Source organism: Anabas testudineus, chromosome 21, assembly GCF_900324465.2.
Source record: "Anabas testudineus chromosome 21, fAnaTes1.2, whole genome shotgun sequence".
NCBI classification, from domain to species: Eukaryota; Metazoa; Chordata; class Actinopteri; order Anabantiformes; family Anabantidae; genus Anabas; species Anabas testudineus.
The window spans coordinates 21,526,269-21,548,512 of record NC_046629.1 but is presented as its reverse complement, the minus strand read 5'-3'; the positions used below and the strand labels follow the sequence as shown (position 1 = coordinate 21,548,512).

Here is a 22,244-nt window from a genome sequence, read left to right as displayed (position 1 = left end):
GTCGACATGTAATTCATTAAGTCAATGTTGGTAGAAAGAAACGCCTTTATTTGTCATTTGTGACATTGATGCATGTAGATCTTATATCTATCTATCTAATAGTAGCCATAGCTTAATGTAAAAGTACTTTACTGAAAAATGCACCATTTTACTTAAGTAAATCTGGTACTTACTGTATCAAAAATAAAAGTACATGGAAAGCTATGTTATCAGCAGGATTCAGCTCCACCTCCACCTCCCTACAATAGGGGGCAGTGTGGCGCTAACAGAGCCACAACTGAATCTGCTTCTATGGTGCGTACGCCCACCTTGGCGTCACCAACATCGACCAATCAGAGACCGCTTGTTGCCTCTTTCAGGAAGTAAAGGCAAAAAAAACTTGAGAGGAGAAATCTGTCAGCTGTGAAGTGCAGCTACTGGCAACGCGACAAAAGCCGCAAATAATAATGTCCTTAACGCTTTTAACCTCCACATACAGGTTGGTGACATGTGACGACGTTTGTAGCCGAGTCTATACGTTGTAGTCAGGTGTTTCTATGCAGAATATGCAAGCATCAAAAGTGAAGTTTCTTCTTTTGTAATGTCACACGTGATAAAAGCTGAACTGTGAATTAGTGCAATGAAAACATACAGTATGACAGAGTCTACATGTGTGTATCCAGCATCCCAGAGTGGGCGTTGATGTGAATTTGAACTTGGCATAATGCTACTGATGAATTTACTAGTTCATTAATTTTGATTATTTAAATCAAAGGTTTTCACATCCTAAGTGTCCAGAGTGTATACATTAGTTATTGATGTTTGCCCCCACCCTGTCCTGAATGTTTCCTCCAGACTGAGGTCCCTCAGCAGACTGCAGCGAATCCAGGGTCACATGGTGAGCCCCCTCATCTCCCAACATGTCCCTCTGTAGCCTCTGTAGTTTTTCAATATACTATACTAAAATTATATAAGACACACTAATATCATTTGTTTCTGTAGCTAATATAATACAAATGCTATTTATTTTACCTAACGATAGGTAAAATAATATAAAAACAATATTGATAAAAATGTGTATTTGTCTGTCACTAATTTTTAACAGCAGAATAAACAATGAACCAAACCTATATTGCTTTTTAACTGGTTTCAGCATAAAGTCATTGAATGCAAGTGTACTTTGTCACGTTTTGTGTTGAGAATAATTTTCTTCGTAATTCAGTTCAATTCAGTTTATTTATATAAAGCCAATCACAACAAAATCAAGTAGTGAGGTCAAGACTTTACAGATTTATATAGTAAAAATAAAGAGTAAGTATCCTCTGAGCAGCACGGTTTGGGTGAGTCTATTTCAGACAGTACTTAACTCTGTTCGGTACACTTGCTCTACTGTTGATATCATCATTGATATTGTTCTTTATTCTGTTAAAATTGTTTGCTCACTTTACTATTTAAACTGAGTCACAAACCATAAACATGTTTATGTTTCATGGCAGATGTCCAGTCATGTGGAGCCAGAGGTTCTCCTGGAGAAGGTGGGCAGAGCTGGTGTGATCACCATGAACAGGCCTAAAGTTTTGAATGCCCTCAACCTGTCAATGATTCGTCAGATCTCCCCTCAGCTTAAGGTGAGAAAACCTTAATGGGGCAAACATTAAAGAAAGAATGGAAATGTAAGTGTCGTTTGTTGCAGCAGTGTGTTAATGATCAGAAATGGTTCTTAGTATCTCATTGAGTGTGGTGTTGCTTGGTGATGTTAACAAGAGAAGAGAGCTCATAAGGAATAAGCACCCGTATCCTCTACAGAACTCTATTACACACTGTTTTACACAGGAAATACGATCCCTACATACTTCAGAATGTTACAGAAAGTTTTGCAGGAATTGCCCTAGAGGTGTAACAGATCTGACACCAAGACCAAAACCTGCAGTACAAATATCTGCTTTCTCTTGTTGCAGATCTAAAGACGGAAAACCTGCTCACTTAATTTGCCTTGAAAGATTTAGGCTTCTGAACGTTCAACATCCTTCCCCAGTCTTCTAGGAATTAAATAAACAATGTAACAGTAGCTATTATTACATGCACAGTTAGCTTTAAAACTTGATTTCTGTTTGTTTGTCTTTGGTGCAAGGTTTTGATACAGCCCCAACACTTTGGAACACTAAACACCTCAGCAGCACTTGTGAAAAATAGATTCTTGTACATTCATGACATGTACAGTCTCTGAACATCACCCGGAGCTGAATCTGCCATCTCTGCAGACTCTGTGTTAGTTTCTTAATGTGAAGTCTGCAGACAATGCAAGTGCTGGGTCCACTTACAACATGTGTCACAGTTATGTCTTCCCAAACTAGGTTCAGCCTCTCTACCAGAACCACAACATTTTTAAGCTCAATTGCCAATACTCAATAGTTGTCGCTCCTTTATTGTCTGTCTAGACTCAAAACTAATCAGTACAATTACTTGCTTTTAGTTTTCCATGATAGTCTTCTTTAAATTTGCTGCTACTTATTTTTTGATTCCAGAAATGGGAAAATGACACTGAGACTGACATTATCATTATCAAAGGAGTTGGTGGAAAGGCCTTCTGTGCTGGTGGAGACATCAGAGGTAAACAACAGCCTTTCAGGTTCAGTCAGTGAGGAGCATTTATGTGCAACAGCATGACTGTAGCAGAGACATGCTACTTCATTATAGTTCTGTTTGTTCCTCTCAGCGGTCACAGAAGCGGGAAAGCTTGGTGACTCTCTTGCACAGGACTTTTTCCGTGAGGAGTACATTCTAAACAATGCGATAGGTACGCTTTTCTGTTGATATTCATTTACCTATTGTCATGTCTTATATATTTCCACACAGTGCTTTATTAGTTTGTGTGTTTAAAATTGGTTTTGCTTCTTGTTTTTACACATTTTTTATCTTTCAAGGAACATGCAGGAAGCCATATATTGCCCTTATCGATGGAATAACAATGGGAGGGGTAAGTTAATTTATTTTTTAATATATCTCTATTATATTGTTAGGTTACAAGCTTACACCATAGTTCTTTGGGTAGGTTTTTCCTTTCTGTTAATAACTATAAACAAAGCATGATTTGATTTGGTGGAGTTTGTACTCATTTTACACTGAGTGCAGCTTGTTCAATGAGCTGTGATATTCAAGTTCACCAGTAGGTGTCAGTAAGGAATCGTCTTCCACTGTTACCTGCTGCTTAGTGACAGTATGACCTCTGATTGGATGAAATCAAGTGTGACACAACATTGTTGCTGTCGCTGTTTTTCCCTCCAGGTGTCAGAAATGGTTGGAATCAAAATTTGTACCTTTTCCCCATAATAATAAGTCGGATTACTTATTAAACTTATTTTAGCGGATTATTATAATTCAGAGAGAGCTGCACAGTGACTCATTTATCAGAGATCACTTAGATCCCAAATTGGTGCGGGAGGAGGCACTGTACCTGGATGAGTCTGTACCCTGACTCTAATCTTACTCCAGTAGCTGCGGGATCACGTCTGTCAGTTTGAAGACCTAACAAGCCCTTTTGCACAACAAATACCCTCACCCTTTGACTCCCTGAACAATCATTAGCTTGAGCTGTAGTTAAACTCCTGCAATTAAAGAATTTGTACAGCCGTGTGTAGTACAGATCAATATGTTGATCCTTGACTTTGAAATGATAAATGTCTATGTATTGATTTAAAAATTCAGTGGGCAAAACTAGTTCATTTGTCAATGTAGACTCTGACATGTTCATCATTTCCTGATCTCACCTGTATTCATATATGCTATGAAACACCAGTACAGACAAATTAAGAATTTTTGTTTTATTAGTATTTCAGTTGTAAGTTGTTCAGTTTGGTATTGTGTGTCAGGATTTCACAGTGAATCCTAGAAGCCGTGAACCTAAACAAATCATCTTGTTTTCATGTCTTCTGTCTGTGTTTGGACAGTCTTGATAATAATGATATGATCACTTATCATTTTCCTTTCAAAGGGAGGCAGAAGCTGTAATTTATTTGTCAGAACAAAACTGAAAAAAACAATAACAGGGAACATGTGGTAGTAGATGCAAGCAACAGCTGAGTGCTCAGTCCTAATGTACAGTACACCAGTCAGCCTCAGTATTCAGTCTACTTTGTGCTTTGACGTCAGTTCATCATCCCAGCGGAAACATTTAAAGCTGGCATGTTTTCCTATGATTTGCACACTAATTTTCGTTGCTTTTTTCCTGTGGATTTATGACTGTGAGAGTAAAGTGGGTTGATGCCTACCTCTGTATTTGCCATGATGGCAAAGACAAGACACTAATGTTGAGTTAAGCCATCCTCAGGGTCATTGCTGTTTGATGTGTGAGCGGTTATAAAAACAAGCCAGGTCTATATTTAGGAATGTCCGAGAGGCACCACAGTCCCCTGATCGAGGATCTGCTCTGAGCTCGGGGCAGAACTCCCACATAGAACTAGTATTTCTGTGTTAGTGATCGTAAACCAACAGGGAGGAGAGTCATTCCAGTTGTTACATCAGAGGGATCTCATCGCACGCACATCATTCACCGCTCTCCAAGTATTAAATCCCTAGAATTAAGGTCTGCGAACGCTGAAGTGTTATTAATCTGTATGTGCTGCTTTGCGTTTGAGCGGACACAATGTCTCTCATTCTCTTCCCAGTGTTTGTGTTTCCTTGTCAGATTTCAAACATTTACATAGTTTCGTATTATAGGCTCCGCACACTGACTGTTTGTATGACAGTTCTTAACTGGGCAGCATAGAGGCTGCTGCCCAGCTGATGGATATTTGTCCAAAGCTGTTTGGCTAATCTCTTTCTCCTGGAGAACTGAGCTCTTATTTGCTAATGCCCGCATTGCCTGATGACAAACAGAACAAATTTTGATCCCGCTTTAAGGTCCTCATCTTCCAGAGTCTACGGAGTGCCTGTTTTTAAGGGGAATCCTTTGAGCACAGTGGAGTGGTTGAACATGGAATATGTACCTGTCTCTCTGTGCATCATGTCAGCTATTCACTTCTGTGCAGAGCAGAGGTGGTGTGCTGAAGCATGAGACAGTTGCTCTACATCATTTTATTGCAATTCACCTCACCTGCTATATCAATATTTGGTGTATATTAAGTAAACCCTATATCCTAATGATTGCTTTATGAACCTCTCCACATTCTTAGTCAGTGTAAACTCTGCCCGCCTGGTTGTAAATTCTGCACTCTGTTCTGTTTGTAAGCATGAGCTATAAACATGCTCCTCTTTTGTACATTTCCATTGTTTACAGGAGGATGTGGGGACATGTTCTTATATGGTGATTGGTGGTACCACACACACCATGTAACAATGTTCCACTACTTTTATGGTGAAACTCAGATGCCAGGAAATAAAACGGACCCTCATTCCTCTGGATTCATCCAATGATCAATGCATAAAGACCTTTTTTTTTTTTTTTTTTGCATCATTTGTTGTTTTTAGGTTATATTATTTCTACAGTTTAATGGCTACAGTTAATGGCTGCTTTAACGTATACAGCTCATTTAACTTAATCAAGCGCACTTTGTTCTTCATGACTTATTCAGTCTAATAATAGATGAAGATAAGAGGAGGAACTCTAGATGTTTTGCTGAAACATAACTTGCTCTTATGAAACTCCAAAATGTCCATAGTAGTGGGCTAAATTAAGAGACACAGTTTTTTTTGGACATTGTTTTTATTTAACAAAAGAAAATGTTATTTGTGAGCATCACAGAATACAGAAGGTGTAAATTTGAACTCACCCTTTTCACAAGATTCAAGAGTTCCAGTAGGGACAAACACAACACCAAAACGGGATGATGCTAAATGGAATTTAACCATTATTAAGCAAGTCAAAATGTCTTCAGTGATGAGGCCTATTAAGACGCTATTAACAGGTGACACTGTCATTATCCCTCTACCTGAGTTAGCAGTATGGACATTATTATTATTATTATTCACTAATGTTGCTGTAGCTAACAGGACCTCACCTGTTGCTGAGGTGGCTAATAGTTAATTGTGTAGTTATTTGTGAAGGATTAAGTGATTTTAGCAGTTTTGAGATAAACATGTCATTATGAAACGTTATGAAATTATAAAATAATTAATGGTTAAAGTCTGGACAGTGCTAATTTACATTGTATTTATTTTATAATGTCCTCCATTTTGTTTATTTGGGTGTTCTATAGATTAATGTAACAGCACACACCTAGTTTAACATTTATATACTTATACACATACATATCACTGGTACAAAGGCATACCTTTATATTTCCTGTTTCTGTGCCACAATAAACCTGTGCCTGTGCTGGCGTGTTGAAGTACAGTCATCATGTATTTCATGTTGTAAGCTGAAAGAAGTTACAGACTGTCTCTTCTGTGTGCCTCATTTGCTTTTTGTATTGAGATCTGGGTCTTTCACAAACACAGCCCCACTTGGCAGAGGTCTGTGTAGTTTCCAGCCATCAGATATTTGTGATTCTCTGTGGTCACTTGTCACCCAGCCTCAAAGGCAAACCCAGCAGCACAGCTCTGTAGCTGTCTAGAGCAAGAGTGAAGACAGCTTGTCAACTGTAATCACACAGGCTTGATTCAGCAGGTGACATTTATGTGTTCACTGTGATATATTACAGATGTTTTTTCTCATAATGGGACTTAATGAGAGGCTCACCCCTCTAACCAATCTGAGAATTGTTGTCCTCCCACCTCACCTCGAACGATTCTAGGCAAAACCTTCTTTGTCATGGCTTAGATATTTGCTTGCTTTGTAGTCACTTTGTCACTTTGGATAAAAGCGTCAAATAACTAATTGTAAATATAAGTAATTCACTGCACCGCAGCACATTGCGTTCATGTTGCACCAGTTGACTACTATATTATATAATTACAATACTAAATATTAATTACTGATGAAGCAAACAGATTAGTTCTGTCTTTGTAAACTAAATATTTTGGGGAATTGAACAGATGAATAGCCAAAACATTTGAAGACAGTTCAAGGCAATTCAGTTGTGACTTCTCCTTAGTTCTTGGGCACATGAGCTATTGATTCATGTGACCTGACAACGCATCTAGAGAATTCATTAAAAGAAATGAATCACTGGTTTTTATCTAGCCTCCAGTTCGTGTGGGTACGAGGGGGATTTACCTGATGACCTTACACGGCCATTAATTCCTCCCCCCTTAGTAAGGGGAGGGGGAACTGACAGTTTCTTGTCATATATCTGTTGTCATTTCAGCCTGGACTATAATTATTGACCCATTTTTATTCTATTTTCATCCATATTACATATTCTGTATATATAATTCTCTGAATTGATGTTATTCTGTATTTGTGTTGGTGTGGATCCTTTCTGTTTGTGGTTCCCTTTCTTTCTGTCTGTGTTGGGAACAACTGTAACAAGGCAAAACAATTTCCCTCTGGGATTAATAAAGTTTTTTGAATCATGAATCTTAAATTAATCACCACCACTCAACAACATATTGGATTCTTCTTTTACTTGACCAGTAAATGACCTTGTGCACAGTTCAGCATCCAATCACAACCCCCGTGGCTGAATCATTTTTTAGATTTACATTTCATTGCGCTATCCATTTTACCAAAGTCTGGCATAAAAGCATTAATGAGAGCTCAGTCTGCTTGTTTTCTGCTGTTTGGTTAAAGGACATGATTAATAAATTAATTAATTATTAATTCTGTGTGGTTGCTTTAAGAAATCTATTTTATCATTCTAATTATTGGCAAAATCTTAGCTTGTAGTTTAAGAAAGGGATATTGCCCCAGTTGAATTCTATGATTGTAATGGATGACATAGAGACCAAAGAACCTCCTGTCACGATGTGGATAACTACAGTATCTCCTCAGGGACTAGGAAAAATGGCTACCACATGCTGCCAGAACTATTTCAGTTCATATTGGATATTTGCTTGCTTTGAACCTCACTTGTAAGTTGCTTTGAATAGAAGCGCCAAATAACAAAATGTAAATGTAAATATTGGCAATGTTGAAGTCTCTGGACTCTACTGGAGGGATGGGACATAACTCTTCCTAAAGATAATCCCTTATTTGGAGTTTTGATGATGGCAGTTGAGAGTTCTGTTGAACATGTTGGTCTAAAATCTCTTAGAATATATGAATATATGTTCAGTTGGGATCTGATGACTACAGGAGGCCGTAGCACATGAATCGGGTCATTTTCATACACAGTCAGTGACCCCTTATGCCTTAAGGATGAAAGCATAATCACCATAATCATCGGGATATAATCGTTTTATCATAGGATGAAGGTGATCACCCAGAACAATGTTGTATTGATTTGCAGTGACTTCCCTCTAAAGAGAGGTGGACCTAAACAATGCTAGGAAATGCCACCCACAGCATAACAGAACCACTAGATCCCCTCTGGATTGTAGCAGTAAAGCATTGCAAATTTTTCCTTTAATTTCTTACTTATCTTATAATGTGTTATGTATATGAGTTGAGGATGTATGCAAGTGTATGTATCTATGGTAACCCTTTAATCTGACAAAGTTCTTGCTGTGCTGGAAATGCCATTAGCCTTCACCACACAGACACAGCTTTCTTAACGTAGCTTTCTTAACATCAACATCACACAAATGTTTTCTCAGTGTCATATGTCATACTTTCATTATAACAATAATAGTAGCTCTTGTTCTGCTCCACCTTCAGGGTGTAGGTCTGTCAGTACATGGACGATTTCGAGTGGCCACTGAGAAGACGCTGTTTGCCATGCCAGAGACTGCCATTGGTAAGACTGTCCAGCTACGCCGCCTGCCGGCTTCCTTGAGGGAAGGATAATGGGGGAAGTAGTTGACCAACATCAATGAGTGATCGAGCCCATGAATTAATAGCTGCTGTGATTTCGGGTGCCCATCCAGTCATCATTTTTCCAGATGTTTCCTGTGTGAAACATCAGTGTTAAAGTGCTAATTTGATGTCAAATATAATCCAATTAATGATATTTAATTGTGTCCACCCTTCTGATGGCACAATGAATTTTTTTTTTATTACTTTTCAAAGTAATGGTTAGTATTTTACTATTTAGCCTGTATAGAAAATATTGGTAACCTTAATCAACACATTACATTGTAGTCTACATGACTACACTTATTGCTATACATGTTTTTTTATTTCTTTTATCTTGTTCTAGGCTCATTAAGTCTTCTTATAGTGAATTCATTTAACAAAAATAAAATCCCTACACAGCCCACCTCTGCCAATTCTGTGTATCTAAACCTTTTCTCTCATAGGCCATTTCTATTGCTGCAATGTATTACTGACACAGTTACCAGCACGCACCACCAAACCCCTCCAGATTATCCAAAATGCAGCAGCACGTCTCATTTTTGATCAGCCAGAAAGGACCAATGTTACACCATTTTTCAGATCTCTGCAGGCAAAACTTTTCAGCTCTGTGGTTCCACAATGGTGTAACAATCTACCCACCTCTGCACGCTCGGCTGCTTCACTCTCAATTTTCAAAAATTTGCTTAGTCAGCTGACCTCATTCTTTAGACACATAACGTTGCTGAACCTACACCAGACCAACTGCAGCAACCCCACATCATAGCACTGCCCCCACAGGCTTGTACGGTAGACACTAGGCATGATGGGTGCATCACTTTATCTGTCTCTCTTCTTACCCTGATGCTCCCATCACTCTGGAACAGGGTACATCTGGACTCATCAGACCACATGATTTTCTTCTTTTGGACAGTTCTTAACCCAGTTTAGTAGTTTAATAATTTGACCCTTCTAAAACAGATTAACATCTTTTTCACGACCACAGGATGTGTCTCTGACATGGTTGAAAAAGAAACGAGAAGCTGCTCACTGCATCAGTTATGGTTAAATAACTTCTTGCCAGCTGAAACATAATCATCAATGCAGTAATTATCCAATGGGAGGCTCTTACTTGTTTACTTAGTTAAATCCAGGTGGTGACTGTTTTTTTTGGGACAGGCCGTGTATTTTGCACTTTTACCATCTGAAACTGAAACAACTCTTTCTAGAGCACTTCACTTTAAAGTATGCCTCCTTGGCTTAGATATTTGCTTGCTTTGTATCTCACTTCTAAGTCGCTTTGGATAAAAGCATCTGCCAAATAACTAAATGTTAATGTATTGCATCCTCACATGAACTGCCAGCTCCACAAAATTCACAACCCACTCTGCTTCTGACTACAGCACAAGATGTGGTCTAAGTTTAGTGATAGCTGTATCCTGAGCGACTAGGAACTGTTCCTACATCTCTGCTCACAAAAACCTAACAAAATCCCTTCTTATTTCCTCGTTGGATCCAGTGAGTTTACCTTTGAACCGTTATCAGTAGCTGCTGCTAGACACTTGGCTGCTGCTAAGTCTGCAGCTACATTGCTCCTTCAGACAGGCTTGTTTTATGCCTTGATAGAATTTGTTGAAGTGAAATTACACCTGATCCACCTACACCTTTTCACCTCCACCTCATCTCTGCTTTTTTTGAGACTGCTCTTACACATCGCAGTTTCTTCTTGTTTTTGAAAATTTTCTACAAAGAGTTTTATCTTCATAACTGCTCTTGTTTTTCACCAGGTTGGAGGTGACGTGCTTGGACCGAATTTGGTCAAGTGAAATTGTGTGTCCGACCATGATGTGTATCTTCAACTACTGTCTGTCTGTGTCAGATTCTCCAGTTGTGAGACATAGTATGTGTAGATATGTTGACAGCCAGGGATGGAGGCTTGCTCATACATCTGTATGTCCATCCAGTCTCTGTGACTTCACATTCATGTGATTCTTGAGTGCAATATCACATACCACGAGTGAATTTCTTCATATTTGGCACAAGTGACTGAAGGATGACCTTATTGGATTTCAGTGGTCAGATGTCAAGGTCATTGTCCTGAATATTCTCTTACTTGCCCTTGGACTGTGTCTGGTTGCTGTGTGACTGTGTGGAAATGAACAAAATGCATTTACTATGTAAATGTTATTTTGTTAACTAATTCTTATCTTGTCTTGATATATATCATCCCACACCATGTTGGTAATCCACCAAATAAACCAGCGAAACCTCTTCTGCATGTTAGTTTAAGTGTATTTTAAATATTGTGATACAGATCAGTATATAGTAATTATTAATATGATATACTGATCTCAACTGCATGGTCTAGCCCTGATTTGCGGTACATCCCATGAGAATCTGATAATGGAAACCTACACTAAATGCATTCATCATGGCAACAGAACCACGCTAATGTAGTTGAGCTGTAGCTTTCCCACAGACCATAATAGTTAATGAACATTATGTCCTCATTTCACTCTAAATTCACTTCACTCCAACAAAACATTTTAATGTCTGCATTAGCTCCAGTTAATTATATGGACATGTAGACATTTTACATGTAGAAAAGTTGTAAACCTTGGCTTGTTGTACTTTAAAAATCAGAATTTATGTTTGTGCTTTTTTGTCTAAGGCAGTTCCTCGAGTGTAAATGGCAATCACCAGGGCATTAAGCCATAGCTGCTCATTAGCTAATTGACTGCTGCAGACAGATGGCCTTCTCCTCAGGCGCTGATGAGATTAGTAACAAACTAACAACTAACAAATTGCATCTGATGTTATGGCTTAAACTAACCTGTTGTCACTTAAATCTATTTTCACATTTCTATAACTTCTTATGAAGGCGAGTGTACATTTTATTCATTATTACATCAAAGCATTAATGACAATGAGTTTTGATTAGAATGAGTCTGTGAAATGACCAGACAGCTAATCTTCTCAGTGTCTTCTCAGTCAGTCTGTTCACTTCATACATAAGGGATAATACCTAACAAATTGGATGTTCCAATTTCAGTGATTATAATAGATGATCGGGATGGGTGGGTGCTGGTGGTTGTGTACACGCATTATCAACTGATAATGGAAACACTTAATTCTGAATCTGAAATTATGTTTTTTTTGTTGTTGTTGTTGTTGTTGTTGTTTTGTTTTTTTCATTTTCTATTTGGCATTTCCATCCATTTGTTCTATATCAGTTCATTTATAGAAAGTTAAAACAAGGTCCAAACTATTAACTATATATTGATATGCAAAAAGAAAAAGACAATTTCACTAAACTAAAATTAACTTTGCAGTTTCTATTGTTTAGTTGTTGTTTTTTATTTTCCAATCAAACGTTACACATTCTGCTCAGATTTATACTTGAGTTGGACTTAGGTGACAGGTTGACAATGCATCTAGTATTTTTTTCGTCTTCATTTTCTAAATTGGCTGTGCTCACTTACTAACTCACACTTGTAAACCTCCAAGGACATCATCCTCTTGTTGACACACAAACACTTGCGTGCCAACTCCACAGTAAATCTTCAGCTGATGTGAACTGCTGTGCAGCGTTATCTGACTCAGGTGTCTGGAACAGGGTGAGGATAAACATTATGTTGTCAGTTGTCAGTAAATGAGTGTGGCAGAAAGAAAAAGGCGAAGATTCTTGTTTGGTTTGATTTTATAGTTGTGTATGATTTCCTCCGATGCAAGACCACAATGAAGAGTGGGAGGAAATGGGATGATAATTACATTACTCAGTCTGAGGATTGAATATACAAGGGGACTGAAATACAGTACGAATGTCTATCAGGGAGTGTCTGCAAGTGTTAATTCCTGTATCCATCTCTCTGTCTTGTCTGTCTGTGTGGTTCAGTACTTACTGGTGAAAAGGAAAAAAAGCATCTCCTGGTGTCTTTAAAACACTCCAGTCACTTTGGCTAGAGCACAGGAAATCTTGGCTAATCCTCTTACAAGCTGATGTGGTCATAACAGTTCAATACTGTTTTTACTAAAAGCTCTTGACTTCCAGGCGTTTGCACCGGCATAATCAGCACGTCCTGTCTGCGATCACAAATGTTGACTTCACACTGCACCGTTTCTTTTCGGTAACGGTATTTTTTTTACACTGCAGAGACGGCAGCTGCTTTGAGACCCTACTTGCTTATTTTAGTCCCGATCCTGGGAGGGAATCATCTCATGAGACCCTCTGTTGGACTGAGTTTACTGTAACTATACTCACCGTGGGGAGTGTGTTTTTTCCACTGAAGTATGCCAATAATATGCAGAGGGTTTCTTGAAATATAGGAATGTTAGACAAAATATAGTCTTGAAATGGTTCAGATTCCAGTGCAGTCATTTAGAAATTACACAAAAGTATTGAAACGGTGAGGCCAGAGGTATGTCTGGATCATATGATAAACAACTTAGAAGATGGCACCTTTTGTTTGAACCCATCCATTTTTCATGTGACAGGTGTGTTTTGTTGCCCAGGTGTGTCCTATTACATTGATTATTTTGTTCAGACTGAATTTATAGTTAAGAAGTGTAACCAACATGCAAACCAGATAGTTAAAGTTTGGTGATGTCAATAGGTCAAAGACACAGAAAAAATAGGTAGTATTAAACAAAATTTGCTACCTTCTAAGTTGTGAATCGGATCCATATATAAACATCTGGAAATAAAAGCTGAAATGTCGAGGTGTACAAAGTCTTACTCACATTATGGGGACCTAAATCTCACTACACACTTATTTGTGGGGACGTGGTTTTCCCACATTTTAAAATCATTGATGACTTGCTTCAAGGATAGAGTATGGTTAGGGTTTGAGATGTTATGGTTATGGTTAAGGTTAATGAAGTGGAGCCAGTGAAGTGCCAGCTCATAGAGAGCACTGACAATGATTACACCTGTGCTTTGCTCCTATGACCAGTTTGAATATACGCTGTGGAAAAAGGCCCTATGTGAGTTTCTGGGCATACTGAGGAAAATAACCTCAAACCTGAGCTACCCAACTTCTCTGTAACACTTACTGCACTGCAGTGTGTTGGACTTAACCCCTACTGTGGTGGGATTAGCACATTTGACCCAGCCCTGCGAGCATTCTGAACAAGAGCCATAATCTGACACATTTATGATATTACATTTTCAGCCGTGAATCAGGTCAGCTCAGCTAATCCCTCTCTCTCTTCCATTCACCCCCCTTGTTGCCTCACGCCACACTAGCAGAGCTGTTAGAAAACCATCTGTGACCAGTGGAATCTTGTTTCCTCTCAGAAACCCTGAAATCAAATGAAAACATTGACAGGAGAGAATTGGATGTAGTAAACATTAGGCCTGTGGATTGTGACATAAGAGTTCATAATAATAAATGGGGGTAAGCCACATTTGTCATGTGTTGTAATGTGTTAATGGTTGGCCTTAATGATACTGTACATACAGTAAATCTGTGTGTGAGTTGGGGTCTAATGATGGAGGAGCAGTGTGGAGATCAATGCTGAAATCTGACATTTTTTACACTCTGCACGTCAGTGCTACAGTCAATGTTTTCAATTATTTGCTATAAAGCAGCAGTAGATAATATCTTTATTTCTCATGTCTTTTTAAGGGAAATTCCAAGCTTTAAGTTAAAGTCACATGGTTCGTTGATGTGCTGCTGATGGGGTATTTGACAGGATGAAAGTGAGAGATAGTTGTATTGTTTTTTATGACATGCACATAAAATATTCACAAACACATTTAATTGCAGAACTTTCCACTTCATTTTATCAGGGCTTTTTCCTGATGTCGGTGGTGGCCATTTTCTGCCGAGGCTTCGGGGCAAGTTGGGACTGTTTCTGGCTCTGACGGGCTTCCGTCTCAAGGGACGCGATGTGCAGAGAGCAGGAGTTGCCACTCACTTCGTAGAGTCTAAGAAGGTACAGAAATAATACATAGACGCAACATGCACTCCTAAAAAATAACTGCAGACAAATGACTGACAAGCCCAACAACGAGGATTCTTCTATGTATTCATTTCAGTTGCTTCTCAGCCCATGCACAGTTTAAATGTGAGTGGTACTTGTGCTTCAAGGATGCATGCATGGCAGGTACATGGTGGGAGGTGAGGTGAAAGCTCTACTGTAAAACCAGATGCTGAGTCACTGGGTTCCTATTGTCTAAAGGAGCCAACAGACACTGGCAGATCAGGGGAAGGTTGTGTTTGTCTTCCTGTTGGCATAATATCAACACAGTGGGCGGCAAAGTCTGTTTAAAACTGTAACCTTGATTTTGAGGACACATGAACAGTGGGGCAGATTAAATTTACTTAGACAATTTTTACAAAGAAACTTGGAAAAGCATCTCACTTGAGATTGTGATTAATGTGCTGCCTGTTAACGTAGCAGGACTGTCCTGACTTGTGGATTCCTACACAACACTGCCATGGGTCTTTTTATGTGTGTGTATCAAACCCGAAACACAAATTCAATTCAATTTGTTTATATAGCCAAATCAGAAAACAGAATCTCAAGGCACTTGACATAATAGGGTCAGGACCTTATAAAGTTACAGAGAGAACCCAACAGTCCCTCTTGAGCAAGCACAGTGGAGAGGAAAAACTCCCTTTAAAGGAAGAAACCTCCAGCAGAACCAGGTTCAGGGTGGGCGGCCATTTGTCTCGACCGGTTGGGGTGAGTATAAAGAGGTGAGAGAAGCAGATGGTAACAAGCAACAGACAGAACATGATCACGGAGATTAACAGAGGTTTCCTGGTGCAACCAGCTGATAGGACTTGAAACATTCAGCTTCCTCCCATGACGAGAACCTGGAAGAAGGATAGAAGGCACAAGGGAGAGAGGGAGAAAAAAGAGAGAGAGAGGCACACAGCCTAGGTGCTTAGCAGAGAAACAACAGAGGGTTAGTTGTCAGACAGACAACAAATTCATGTGTTTTTGTGGCTACTGTTAATTTCAAGCCTTCTACTTCATTAGATCCCAGACCTGGAGAGGGAGCTGGTGGAGTTGAAGTCTTCTTCTGCTGAGAACGTTTCCAGAGTGTTAGACTCCTACCAGAACCAGGTTAGAATCCTTAGACCAGTCCCAACTCTTACTATACAAACATACAAACCAAAACAAGCTTAAACAGGCATTGATTTGATTTGATTGATTGAAAACCTTAGTGTGAAGTTGCATCTCTGTTATTAATATTTGTGATCTTTCTATCCAGAGCACTTTGGATTCTGAGAAGCCCTTTGTGTTGCACCAACACATGTCGGATATCGACAGGTAGACTTTGAACTCCTGTGTTCACAAACACTCCCAAGTATAATTTTAGTGGTGTACTGGCAAAACTACTAGTAGGTTAAGGGTTAGGCAGAGTAGAGTCAACAACTGCCATGAAAGGACCAAAACATACAACGTGGCACTCTCTTCTCTCAATCTTTGCATCTTTCCCACCTTGTCTGTAGTGTTCCTTGCCACTGAGGACAGAAATTCTAATTAAAGTACAGTAAATAGTCTATAGACCATTGTAAATGAATATTTGGTGCTGAAATTACATAAATAAAATCATTTTTGTTCTTGATATGAGAAAAACAGAAGATCACCAGACTTATTATTGAAAGTTGGACTCTAAACAGACAAAGTTAGGTAATGTCTGTCTCAACAACACCTACCTAAATTGAGGTAACCTGCTAAAAGCCTAAATCCATGTTGTCTCTCCCTTAAGGCTGTTCAGCTCCAGCAGTGTGGAGGGCATATTGCAGAATCTGAAGGCAGATGGCTCGGAGTTCTCTAAGAAACAAGCTGAGGTATGCTCTTGACCTACAACTTAATCCCTATCAGTGACATGCTACAGAGTAAACGTATCTGGTAACCCTGGGGCAGATGCTTGGTGATAATGTCTGTGTTTCTAGAACACATGTCCACTTCACTGCAGGTATAGAGGCTATCTGAAAGTACTGCTAAAGACTCCTGTGCTGACCACAGCATCAGCTAACTCCAACTGACAGAGCTGGACTGCAGCCACGACATTATTTGACTTGCAGTATACACAGATCAGCCACAACATTACCACCACCCTGTTAATGTTGTGGGTGACAGGGCTCATGTGAGTAATTAGCAGACTAAGCACTTAATGGGGTTAGTGTTTGTCTCATGCCTTGTTGACTGCACCAAAATCCCTCCTGATTTCAGAGCTTTCAGCAGACCACAAAACCTTTATTCCAGAAAATTGACTCTTTTTTTGGATGTGATTCCTCTCACTTTACTGTAGTTTTTCACAGAAGGATGTTCATTGATATCAGAAGGATGCTGAACAATATCCCGAATCAGTGCGCCTCTAGTTAGAACACCCCTCACCCACCCCCACCCCCACCCACCTCGTTCAAACCATGAAAATGTGAACTGGACCCAATGGGGGTCAGCTCAGCCATCCAATATTTATTATTACCCTCTGCCTGAGGTATTGTGACCCCACAGACTCACTGCCCTGCCTCATACATTAGAGATGTATGAGGCAGGGATGTACAACCATCCCACCATGTATAACCATTTTTGTCCTTATTCATACTTTTTTTTTTGTGTAATCAAAAAGCTGAATTTCATTGCCGTCTTTCTTACATAAAAGTTTGCTGTGTCTCCTCCTCCAGATTTTGTCCAAAATGTCTCCCACATCCCTGAAGATCACCTATAAGCAGCTGCAGGCGGGTGCTTCTCTGAGCCTGCAGGACGTGTTGGTGATGGAGTATCGACTTAGCCAGGCCTGCATGGTACAAACCAACAGACTTGCTCTAACTGCAGCATTGATCAATATCCGTCAGCTTCATTTTCATCATTTTTACTCTTGTTATGACTCAATGTGTTTGAGTAAAATTGAAAAATGTCACCTTGTGATTTTTTTGCTTTGCAGAGGGGCCGGGACTTCTATGAAGGTGTAAGAGCTGGTGAGTCTCTGTAGAATATGGAAAGTGGGTGTTGAATTACTGTAATGTAGAATAGCAGATATTGATTGTACAGAAAAGTAAGAACTAAAGTTCAAGAAGATTAATTCAGGTCTGTTATAACGTTGTTACAAGCTGAGAATCCAGTTTTCATGCACACTGTGTGTAAGCTGTCTAAAAGCTGGACTGTAGTAGAGATTATCTTCCTTAACTCAACATCAACAGATGATAGGCTGATAGTGAAACTTGTGACAAAGGTCACAGATGAGTTATTGGTCCTCGTAGTTGAAGCTTTGCGTCATCATCGTATTATCTTGACCTCCCCCTCTATGCGTGTGGTGTGTTTCTAGTGCTGGTCGACAGGGACCAGAACCCCAAGTGGAACCCGTCAACACTGGAGGAGGTGTCTGATCAGAGCGTGGATCAATGCTTCTCCTCACTGGGAGAGAAGGATCTGACTTTCTGAGGTCCTGTCAGCCAGCTGTTGCTGCTCATCACACCCACCCGCCCACACACACACACACACCATTAAGTCTTCTGTAAACTGCTGCCCCCACATCTCTTCAGTGGTCATTATGCCCATATGTCGTATATACAGACTAACATAGACTGTTACTCTGCAGCTGAGGAAAAGTTCAGATTCCTGTTCACAGCCACAAATGGAAATGAGCAGCAGAAGAGACATGTGCCACACTTAAAATGCTTTTGGAGTCTTTCCTACGTAAGTTGGAGAAAGAAGCCAAACAGCAGTGCTGCATTAACCTGAGGACACTGGAAAGGAAAACGACCTCACCGCTGAGTGCTTCATTACATTTCCTGTGGGCGTTTGTTGATCTCACACAGATCAGTATCATCTGTATTTCTCTGGTGTGGCCACTTGTTCTAATACAGATGACATTCTGTCTCTATTTCATTAGATTTGATCTTTTCCCAACATTCACATTTTACTGGTATCACTCATTAAATAGAGAAAAGCTCCATATACAGTATTCACACAGCACTCCCAAGACTGAAAGCAGATTTAGAAGTCAATCAATATTTGTTCTGGTGTATTCACGGCCTGAGTTGTGTGATAGTGTGTTTTCATATTTAACTTCTTCTGAGGCCGATTTTTCCCTTAGAAACCAAATAACCTTCCTAAACGTTAGTGTTCATTAGCTCCATTATGTATGAGTTAACCCAAGTCACTGCTGGAACAAATGGCAATAAACAGTTGGTAATGTCATGTCAATTATTGTTTATTGGTGAGTCAACAAACTGCTCGTACACGTCGTGTTCACAAGAACAGCACTTACTGAGGTCACTCATTTTATGACCTGCCTGTAAAGTGTTCTTGTAAAACAATGACCCGTCTCTGTTATCAGCATGAAAGCACCAAGCTGCTGCTCAGATACGAAGTTCACAAAGTAAACATATTGATTTTAATTGCATGTTAGGTAATAAACCATGTGAGCTGTAAAAGCCAAGCATGACCAGAGAGTGAACGATGAAGCTCTCAGAGTGAATAGGAGTAGTTCAAACTCGGCTTCAATCTGATCTACATAGTAGATCAGTGCTGCCACATGCACTTTGACGCTCTTTGAGTCTCCACAGCTCATGATGCAGCTTACTGACTGGGTGGGATGACGTCTACATACTGTAGACAGTAAACCGCCATAAACATTGACAACACAGTCTGAGTATTTCCTTCAGCAACACAGTTTAATGGGTGCCGCTTGCTCTTCAAACAAGCTCTGGCCATCAGTCATTTTGAAATCCTGTTGTTTGTCCTTCGTGCTGCTGAACTTTTAACCTGGTGTGTTCGCTCTCGTACAGAAAGCTGAACACCTGCGTCTTGTTTGATGAAGCTTTTTAACAGACACAGTCGAGACGATATTAAAAAGCATGTGTGTACTCCAACCTCCCATTTTCTACAAACTATTAATGAAGTGTTTCAGGAATAATAGAAGGCATGAACTAGGTTTTTGGCATCATCAGTTTTTACACATCGTGTGTGATTTGTTAAATGTATGTTAAGTGAATTTGATACCACGGTAAAAGATGTTCTATGGTGATGAATTCACCAGCCGTCATAAACTTCCTGGATTTTTTACTTATTTAACAACAGACAAATCATGGAAATGATGCAGGAGGAATCTGTCATCATTTTTCAGGCGTATTGTGTTTCACCTTATAGTCAAGTCAGCTGCTTCATCTGTGGATTCAACACAAATACACTGAGGTGCTGCAGGAACAAGGGTCAGAGCCCTGTAATCACCTGTGCTCAGCTTTACCTCGTACTGTAGCCACTCAATTACTGTACCATTGACTTGGTTTCAGTGGGCTGATGCCTGTTCTTATACTTAGAGTTAAGCAAAGAAAGGTGTCGTTGAACAGGTTTCTCAAAATACAACTGAGGTCATTTGCTTGCTTGATTTAACCAGCATAAGATTTCCACTAAGAGGAATTAGGGACTAGCATGCTGACAAATGAGATCCCAAAGAAAGAACAAGTGAAAAAAGTTACAGTGAAAAGCATCAGCTGGAAGACAAGGATGTTTGAATGAAGAATGGTTTTGATTGTTAACTCTTTGTGCCCTCCTGGTTGTCTAAAGAAGGAAAACCCAGTTTAGTGTGTTTCCTATAGACGACCACAAGGCAGATCTGAGTGTGATCTGGTGAGTGTGTAAACACAGATGATACCACAGTTTGTAAAAATAAAAAAACTGAAATGTTCTCAGTGATGACATCACACTGGGATTTCAACATACACCAGCTGACGTGCTTCTTTGTAGCCAAGCAGGCAGATTAGCATCCACTGGCTTGTAGTCAGTGCTCTGCATTTTATGTAAATCAACACATGAACTGACCAAACTGAGGCTCACGCATTCTTTCACACAACAGTGACACATGCTGTTCTTCACTAAAAACTGAACGGTTTGGGGTTTAAACTGAAAAGTGTCTGTACTGATTTGACTTACGCATGTTGTTCACGGGCACTGACCACTTTGATGTCAGTAAAGAAAAAAACTGTTACTGTTAGTAGAGAGAACATGGACAGGAAGCGAGTGGTGGCACGATCTGCCACTGTTTTATGGCTTCTTAGAGCGTGTTGTACTGTGATGGTTACTGTTTCCTACTAGTTGACTGTGCACTCTGTAATTACTACAACAAGAGTCTAAACTGTGAATATCAATGGGTGGTTGAAGTGTCCTCACCAGTGTTTAGCAGTGTTAGTATAGCGACTTGAATTTGGGCTAAATCCCAATGACATCAGTTACAGTACGTGTGCACACATCTCGGAGACCCTGGCTTGTAGCTACACCGCCCCCACTGTCCAGTGAACAAGGATTGTACAGTTCTGTGGAAAACCGTTTACACTAACTTCCTAACCTGTGTTGGGCTCAGAGTAACATTCATTAAGGACTTTGGCAGTTGTGAGCCCCTATTTCAAATCCACCAATCAAGTGGTGTTGTGGTGAACAGGGGTCAGCAAGGCCACTCTGACCACTTGCTGCGCATAAGGGTGCAACACATTGTGTGTTCTGACACCTGTCCGTAACATTAAAACCACCAGGTACCGACCCGTGGGAATCCTCAATACACACTGGATTGAAATGTCGTAGGTTTTGAGGGTTGCATATTTGTGCTGCTGTCGTCAGCAGTGCAGGTGGCAGTATCTCTGCAGGTTTATAGCCTAAACCAACTTTTTTTTTTTTTTTTTTTTACACTCCATTTCTGTCGACAAGTCAGATCCTCCTCAAAAAGAGTGTCAATCCTCACGTCCTGGTTTCTTTATGGAGAAGCGACAGCTGGGCCCCAATGATCTGGTTCACGGTGTCAGTCTACGGCTTCTGTGTACACTGAACATCCATAGGTGCAGGAAAGCCATCATTTGTACACATCATTTCCTGAACACGCTGCGAGGGCATTGTTGTGGAGGCTGCATAATGGCAGAGAGATTACACAGAGCCGAGGATGATGCTCCTCGTTGCAGCTCCACCACAGGACCTCCAGGGAGGCCATTAAGGGAGAACTTGAGCTTTTGAGCCTTTTTTGCAGCCTTCTGTCAGACCAGAAGGAGCCGGACAGCTGGGTGTGTTTCTGAACTGGCGATACCACTGAAGGTTTTCAAATGAGAGCTTGCACCAAATGAAGGGATCTATTAATAACTTCCATCGTAACAAGAGCAAGCCTTGGCCTCGGGACAGCATCAATGGACAGGATAGACTTTCACTGGCAAAAGGGAACATTAGGATTCTGGGCAATATCTGATAGGATTTCTTACTTTGCGTTATGTGTCCAGCCAGGCAGAGCCAACACCTGCTGGGATACAGGGGACATATAAGGTCTGGGAAAGATGATATCCAAAAGACCTCCTGCTTCAGTGAGGTTCCACCTTTTGATACTGGTAATCACAGGGTTGTGGGCACAATCTGAGCACGGCTGTCGGTCGAAGTTTTAGTGTCAAAGCAGTCACAGGTTGGCCTGTCCCTTCCATACACACTTCCCCACGTCACATCATGGCACATCGCATTC

At 40.1% G+C, this 22,244-nt stretch overlaps 1 protein-coding gene across 2 annotated transcripts; it reads left to right on the top strand.

Moving 5' to 3' along the window:
- Positions 1-363: 363 nt before the first annotated feature.
- hibch (3-hydroxyisobutyryl-CoA hydrolase) lies at positions 364-18,952 on the top strand. 2 transcript variants are annotated; one of them, XM_026376084.1, is made up of 14 exons: positions 364-478; positions 835-877; positions 1,476-1,607; positions 2,505-2,589; positions 2,696-2,776; positions 2,904-2,956; positions 8,675-8,753; positions 14,580-14,725; positions 15,779-15,865; positions 16,014-16,072; positions 16,515-16,596; positions 17,437-17,556; positions 17,697-17,730; positions 18,078-18,952. In XM_026376084.1, the coding sequence occupies exons 1-14, from the start codon at positions 447-449 to the stop codon at positions 18,191-18,193; spliced, it is 1,149 nt and encodes a 382-aa protein (XP_026231869.1). In that variant the 5' UTR covers positions 364-446; the 3' UTR covers positions 18,194-18,952. The 2 variants fall into 2 exon arrangements, with proteins under 2 accessions (XP_026231869.1, XP_026231871.1); XM_026376086.1 differs by having other exon boundaries at positions 16,515-16,599; positions 17,440-17,556.
- Positions 18,953-22,244: the final 3,292 nt, after the last annotated feature.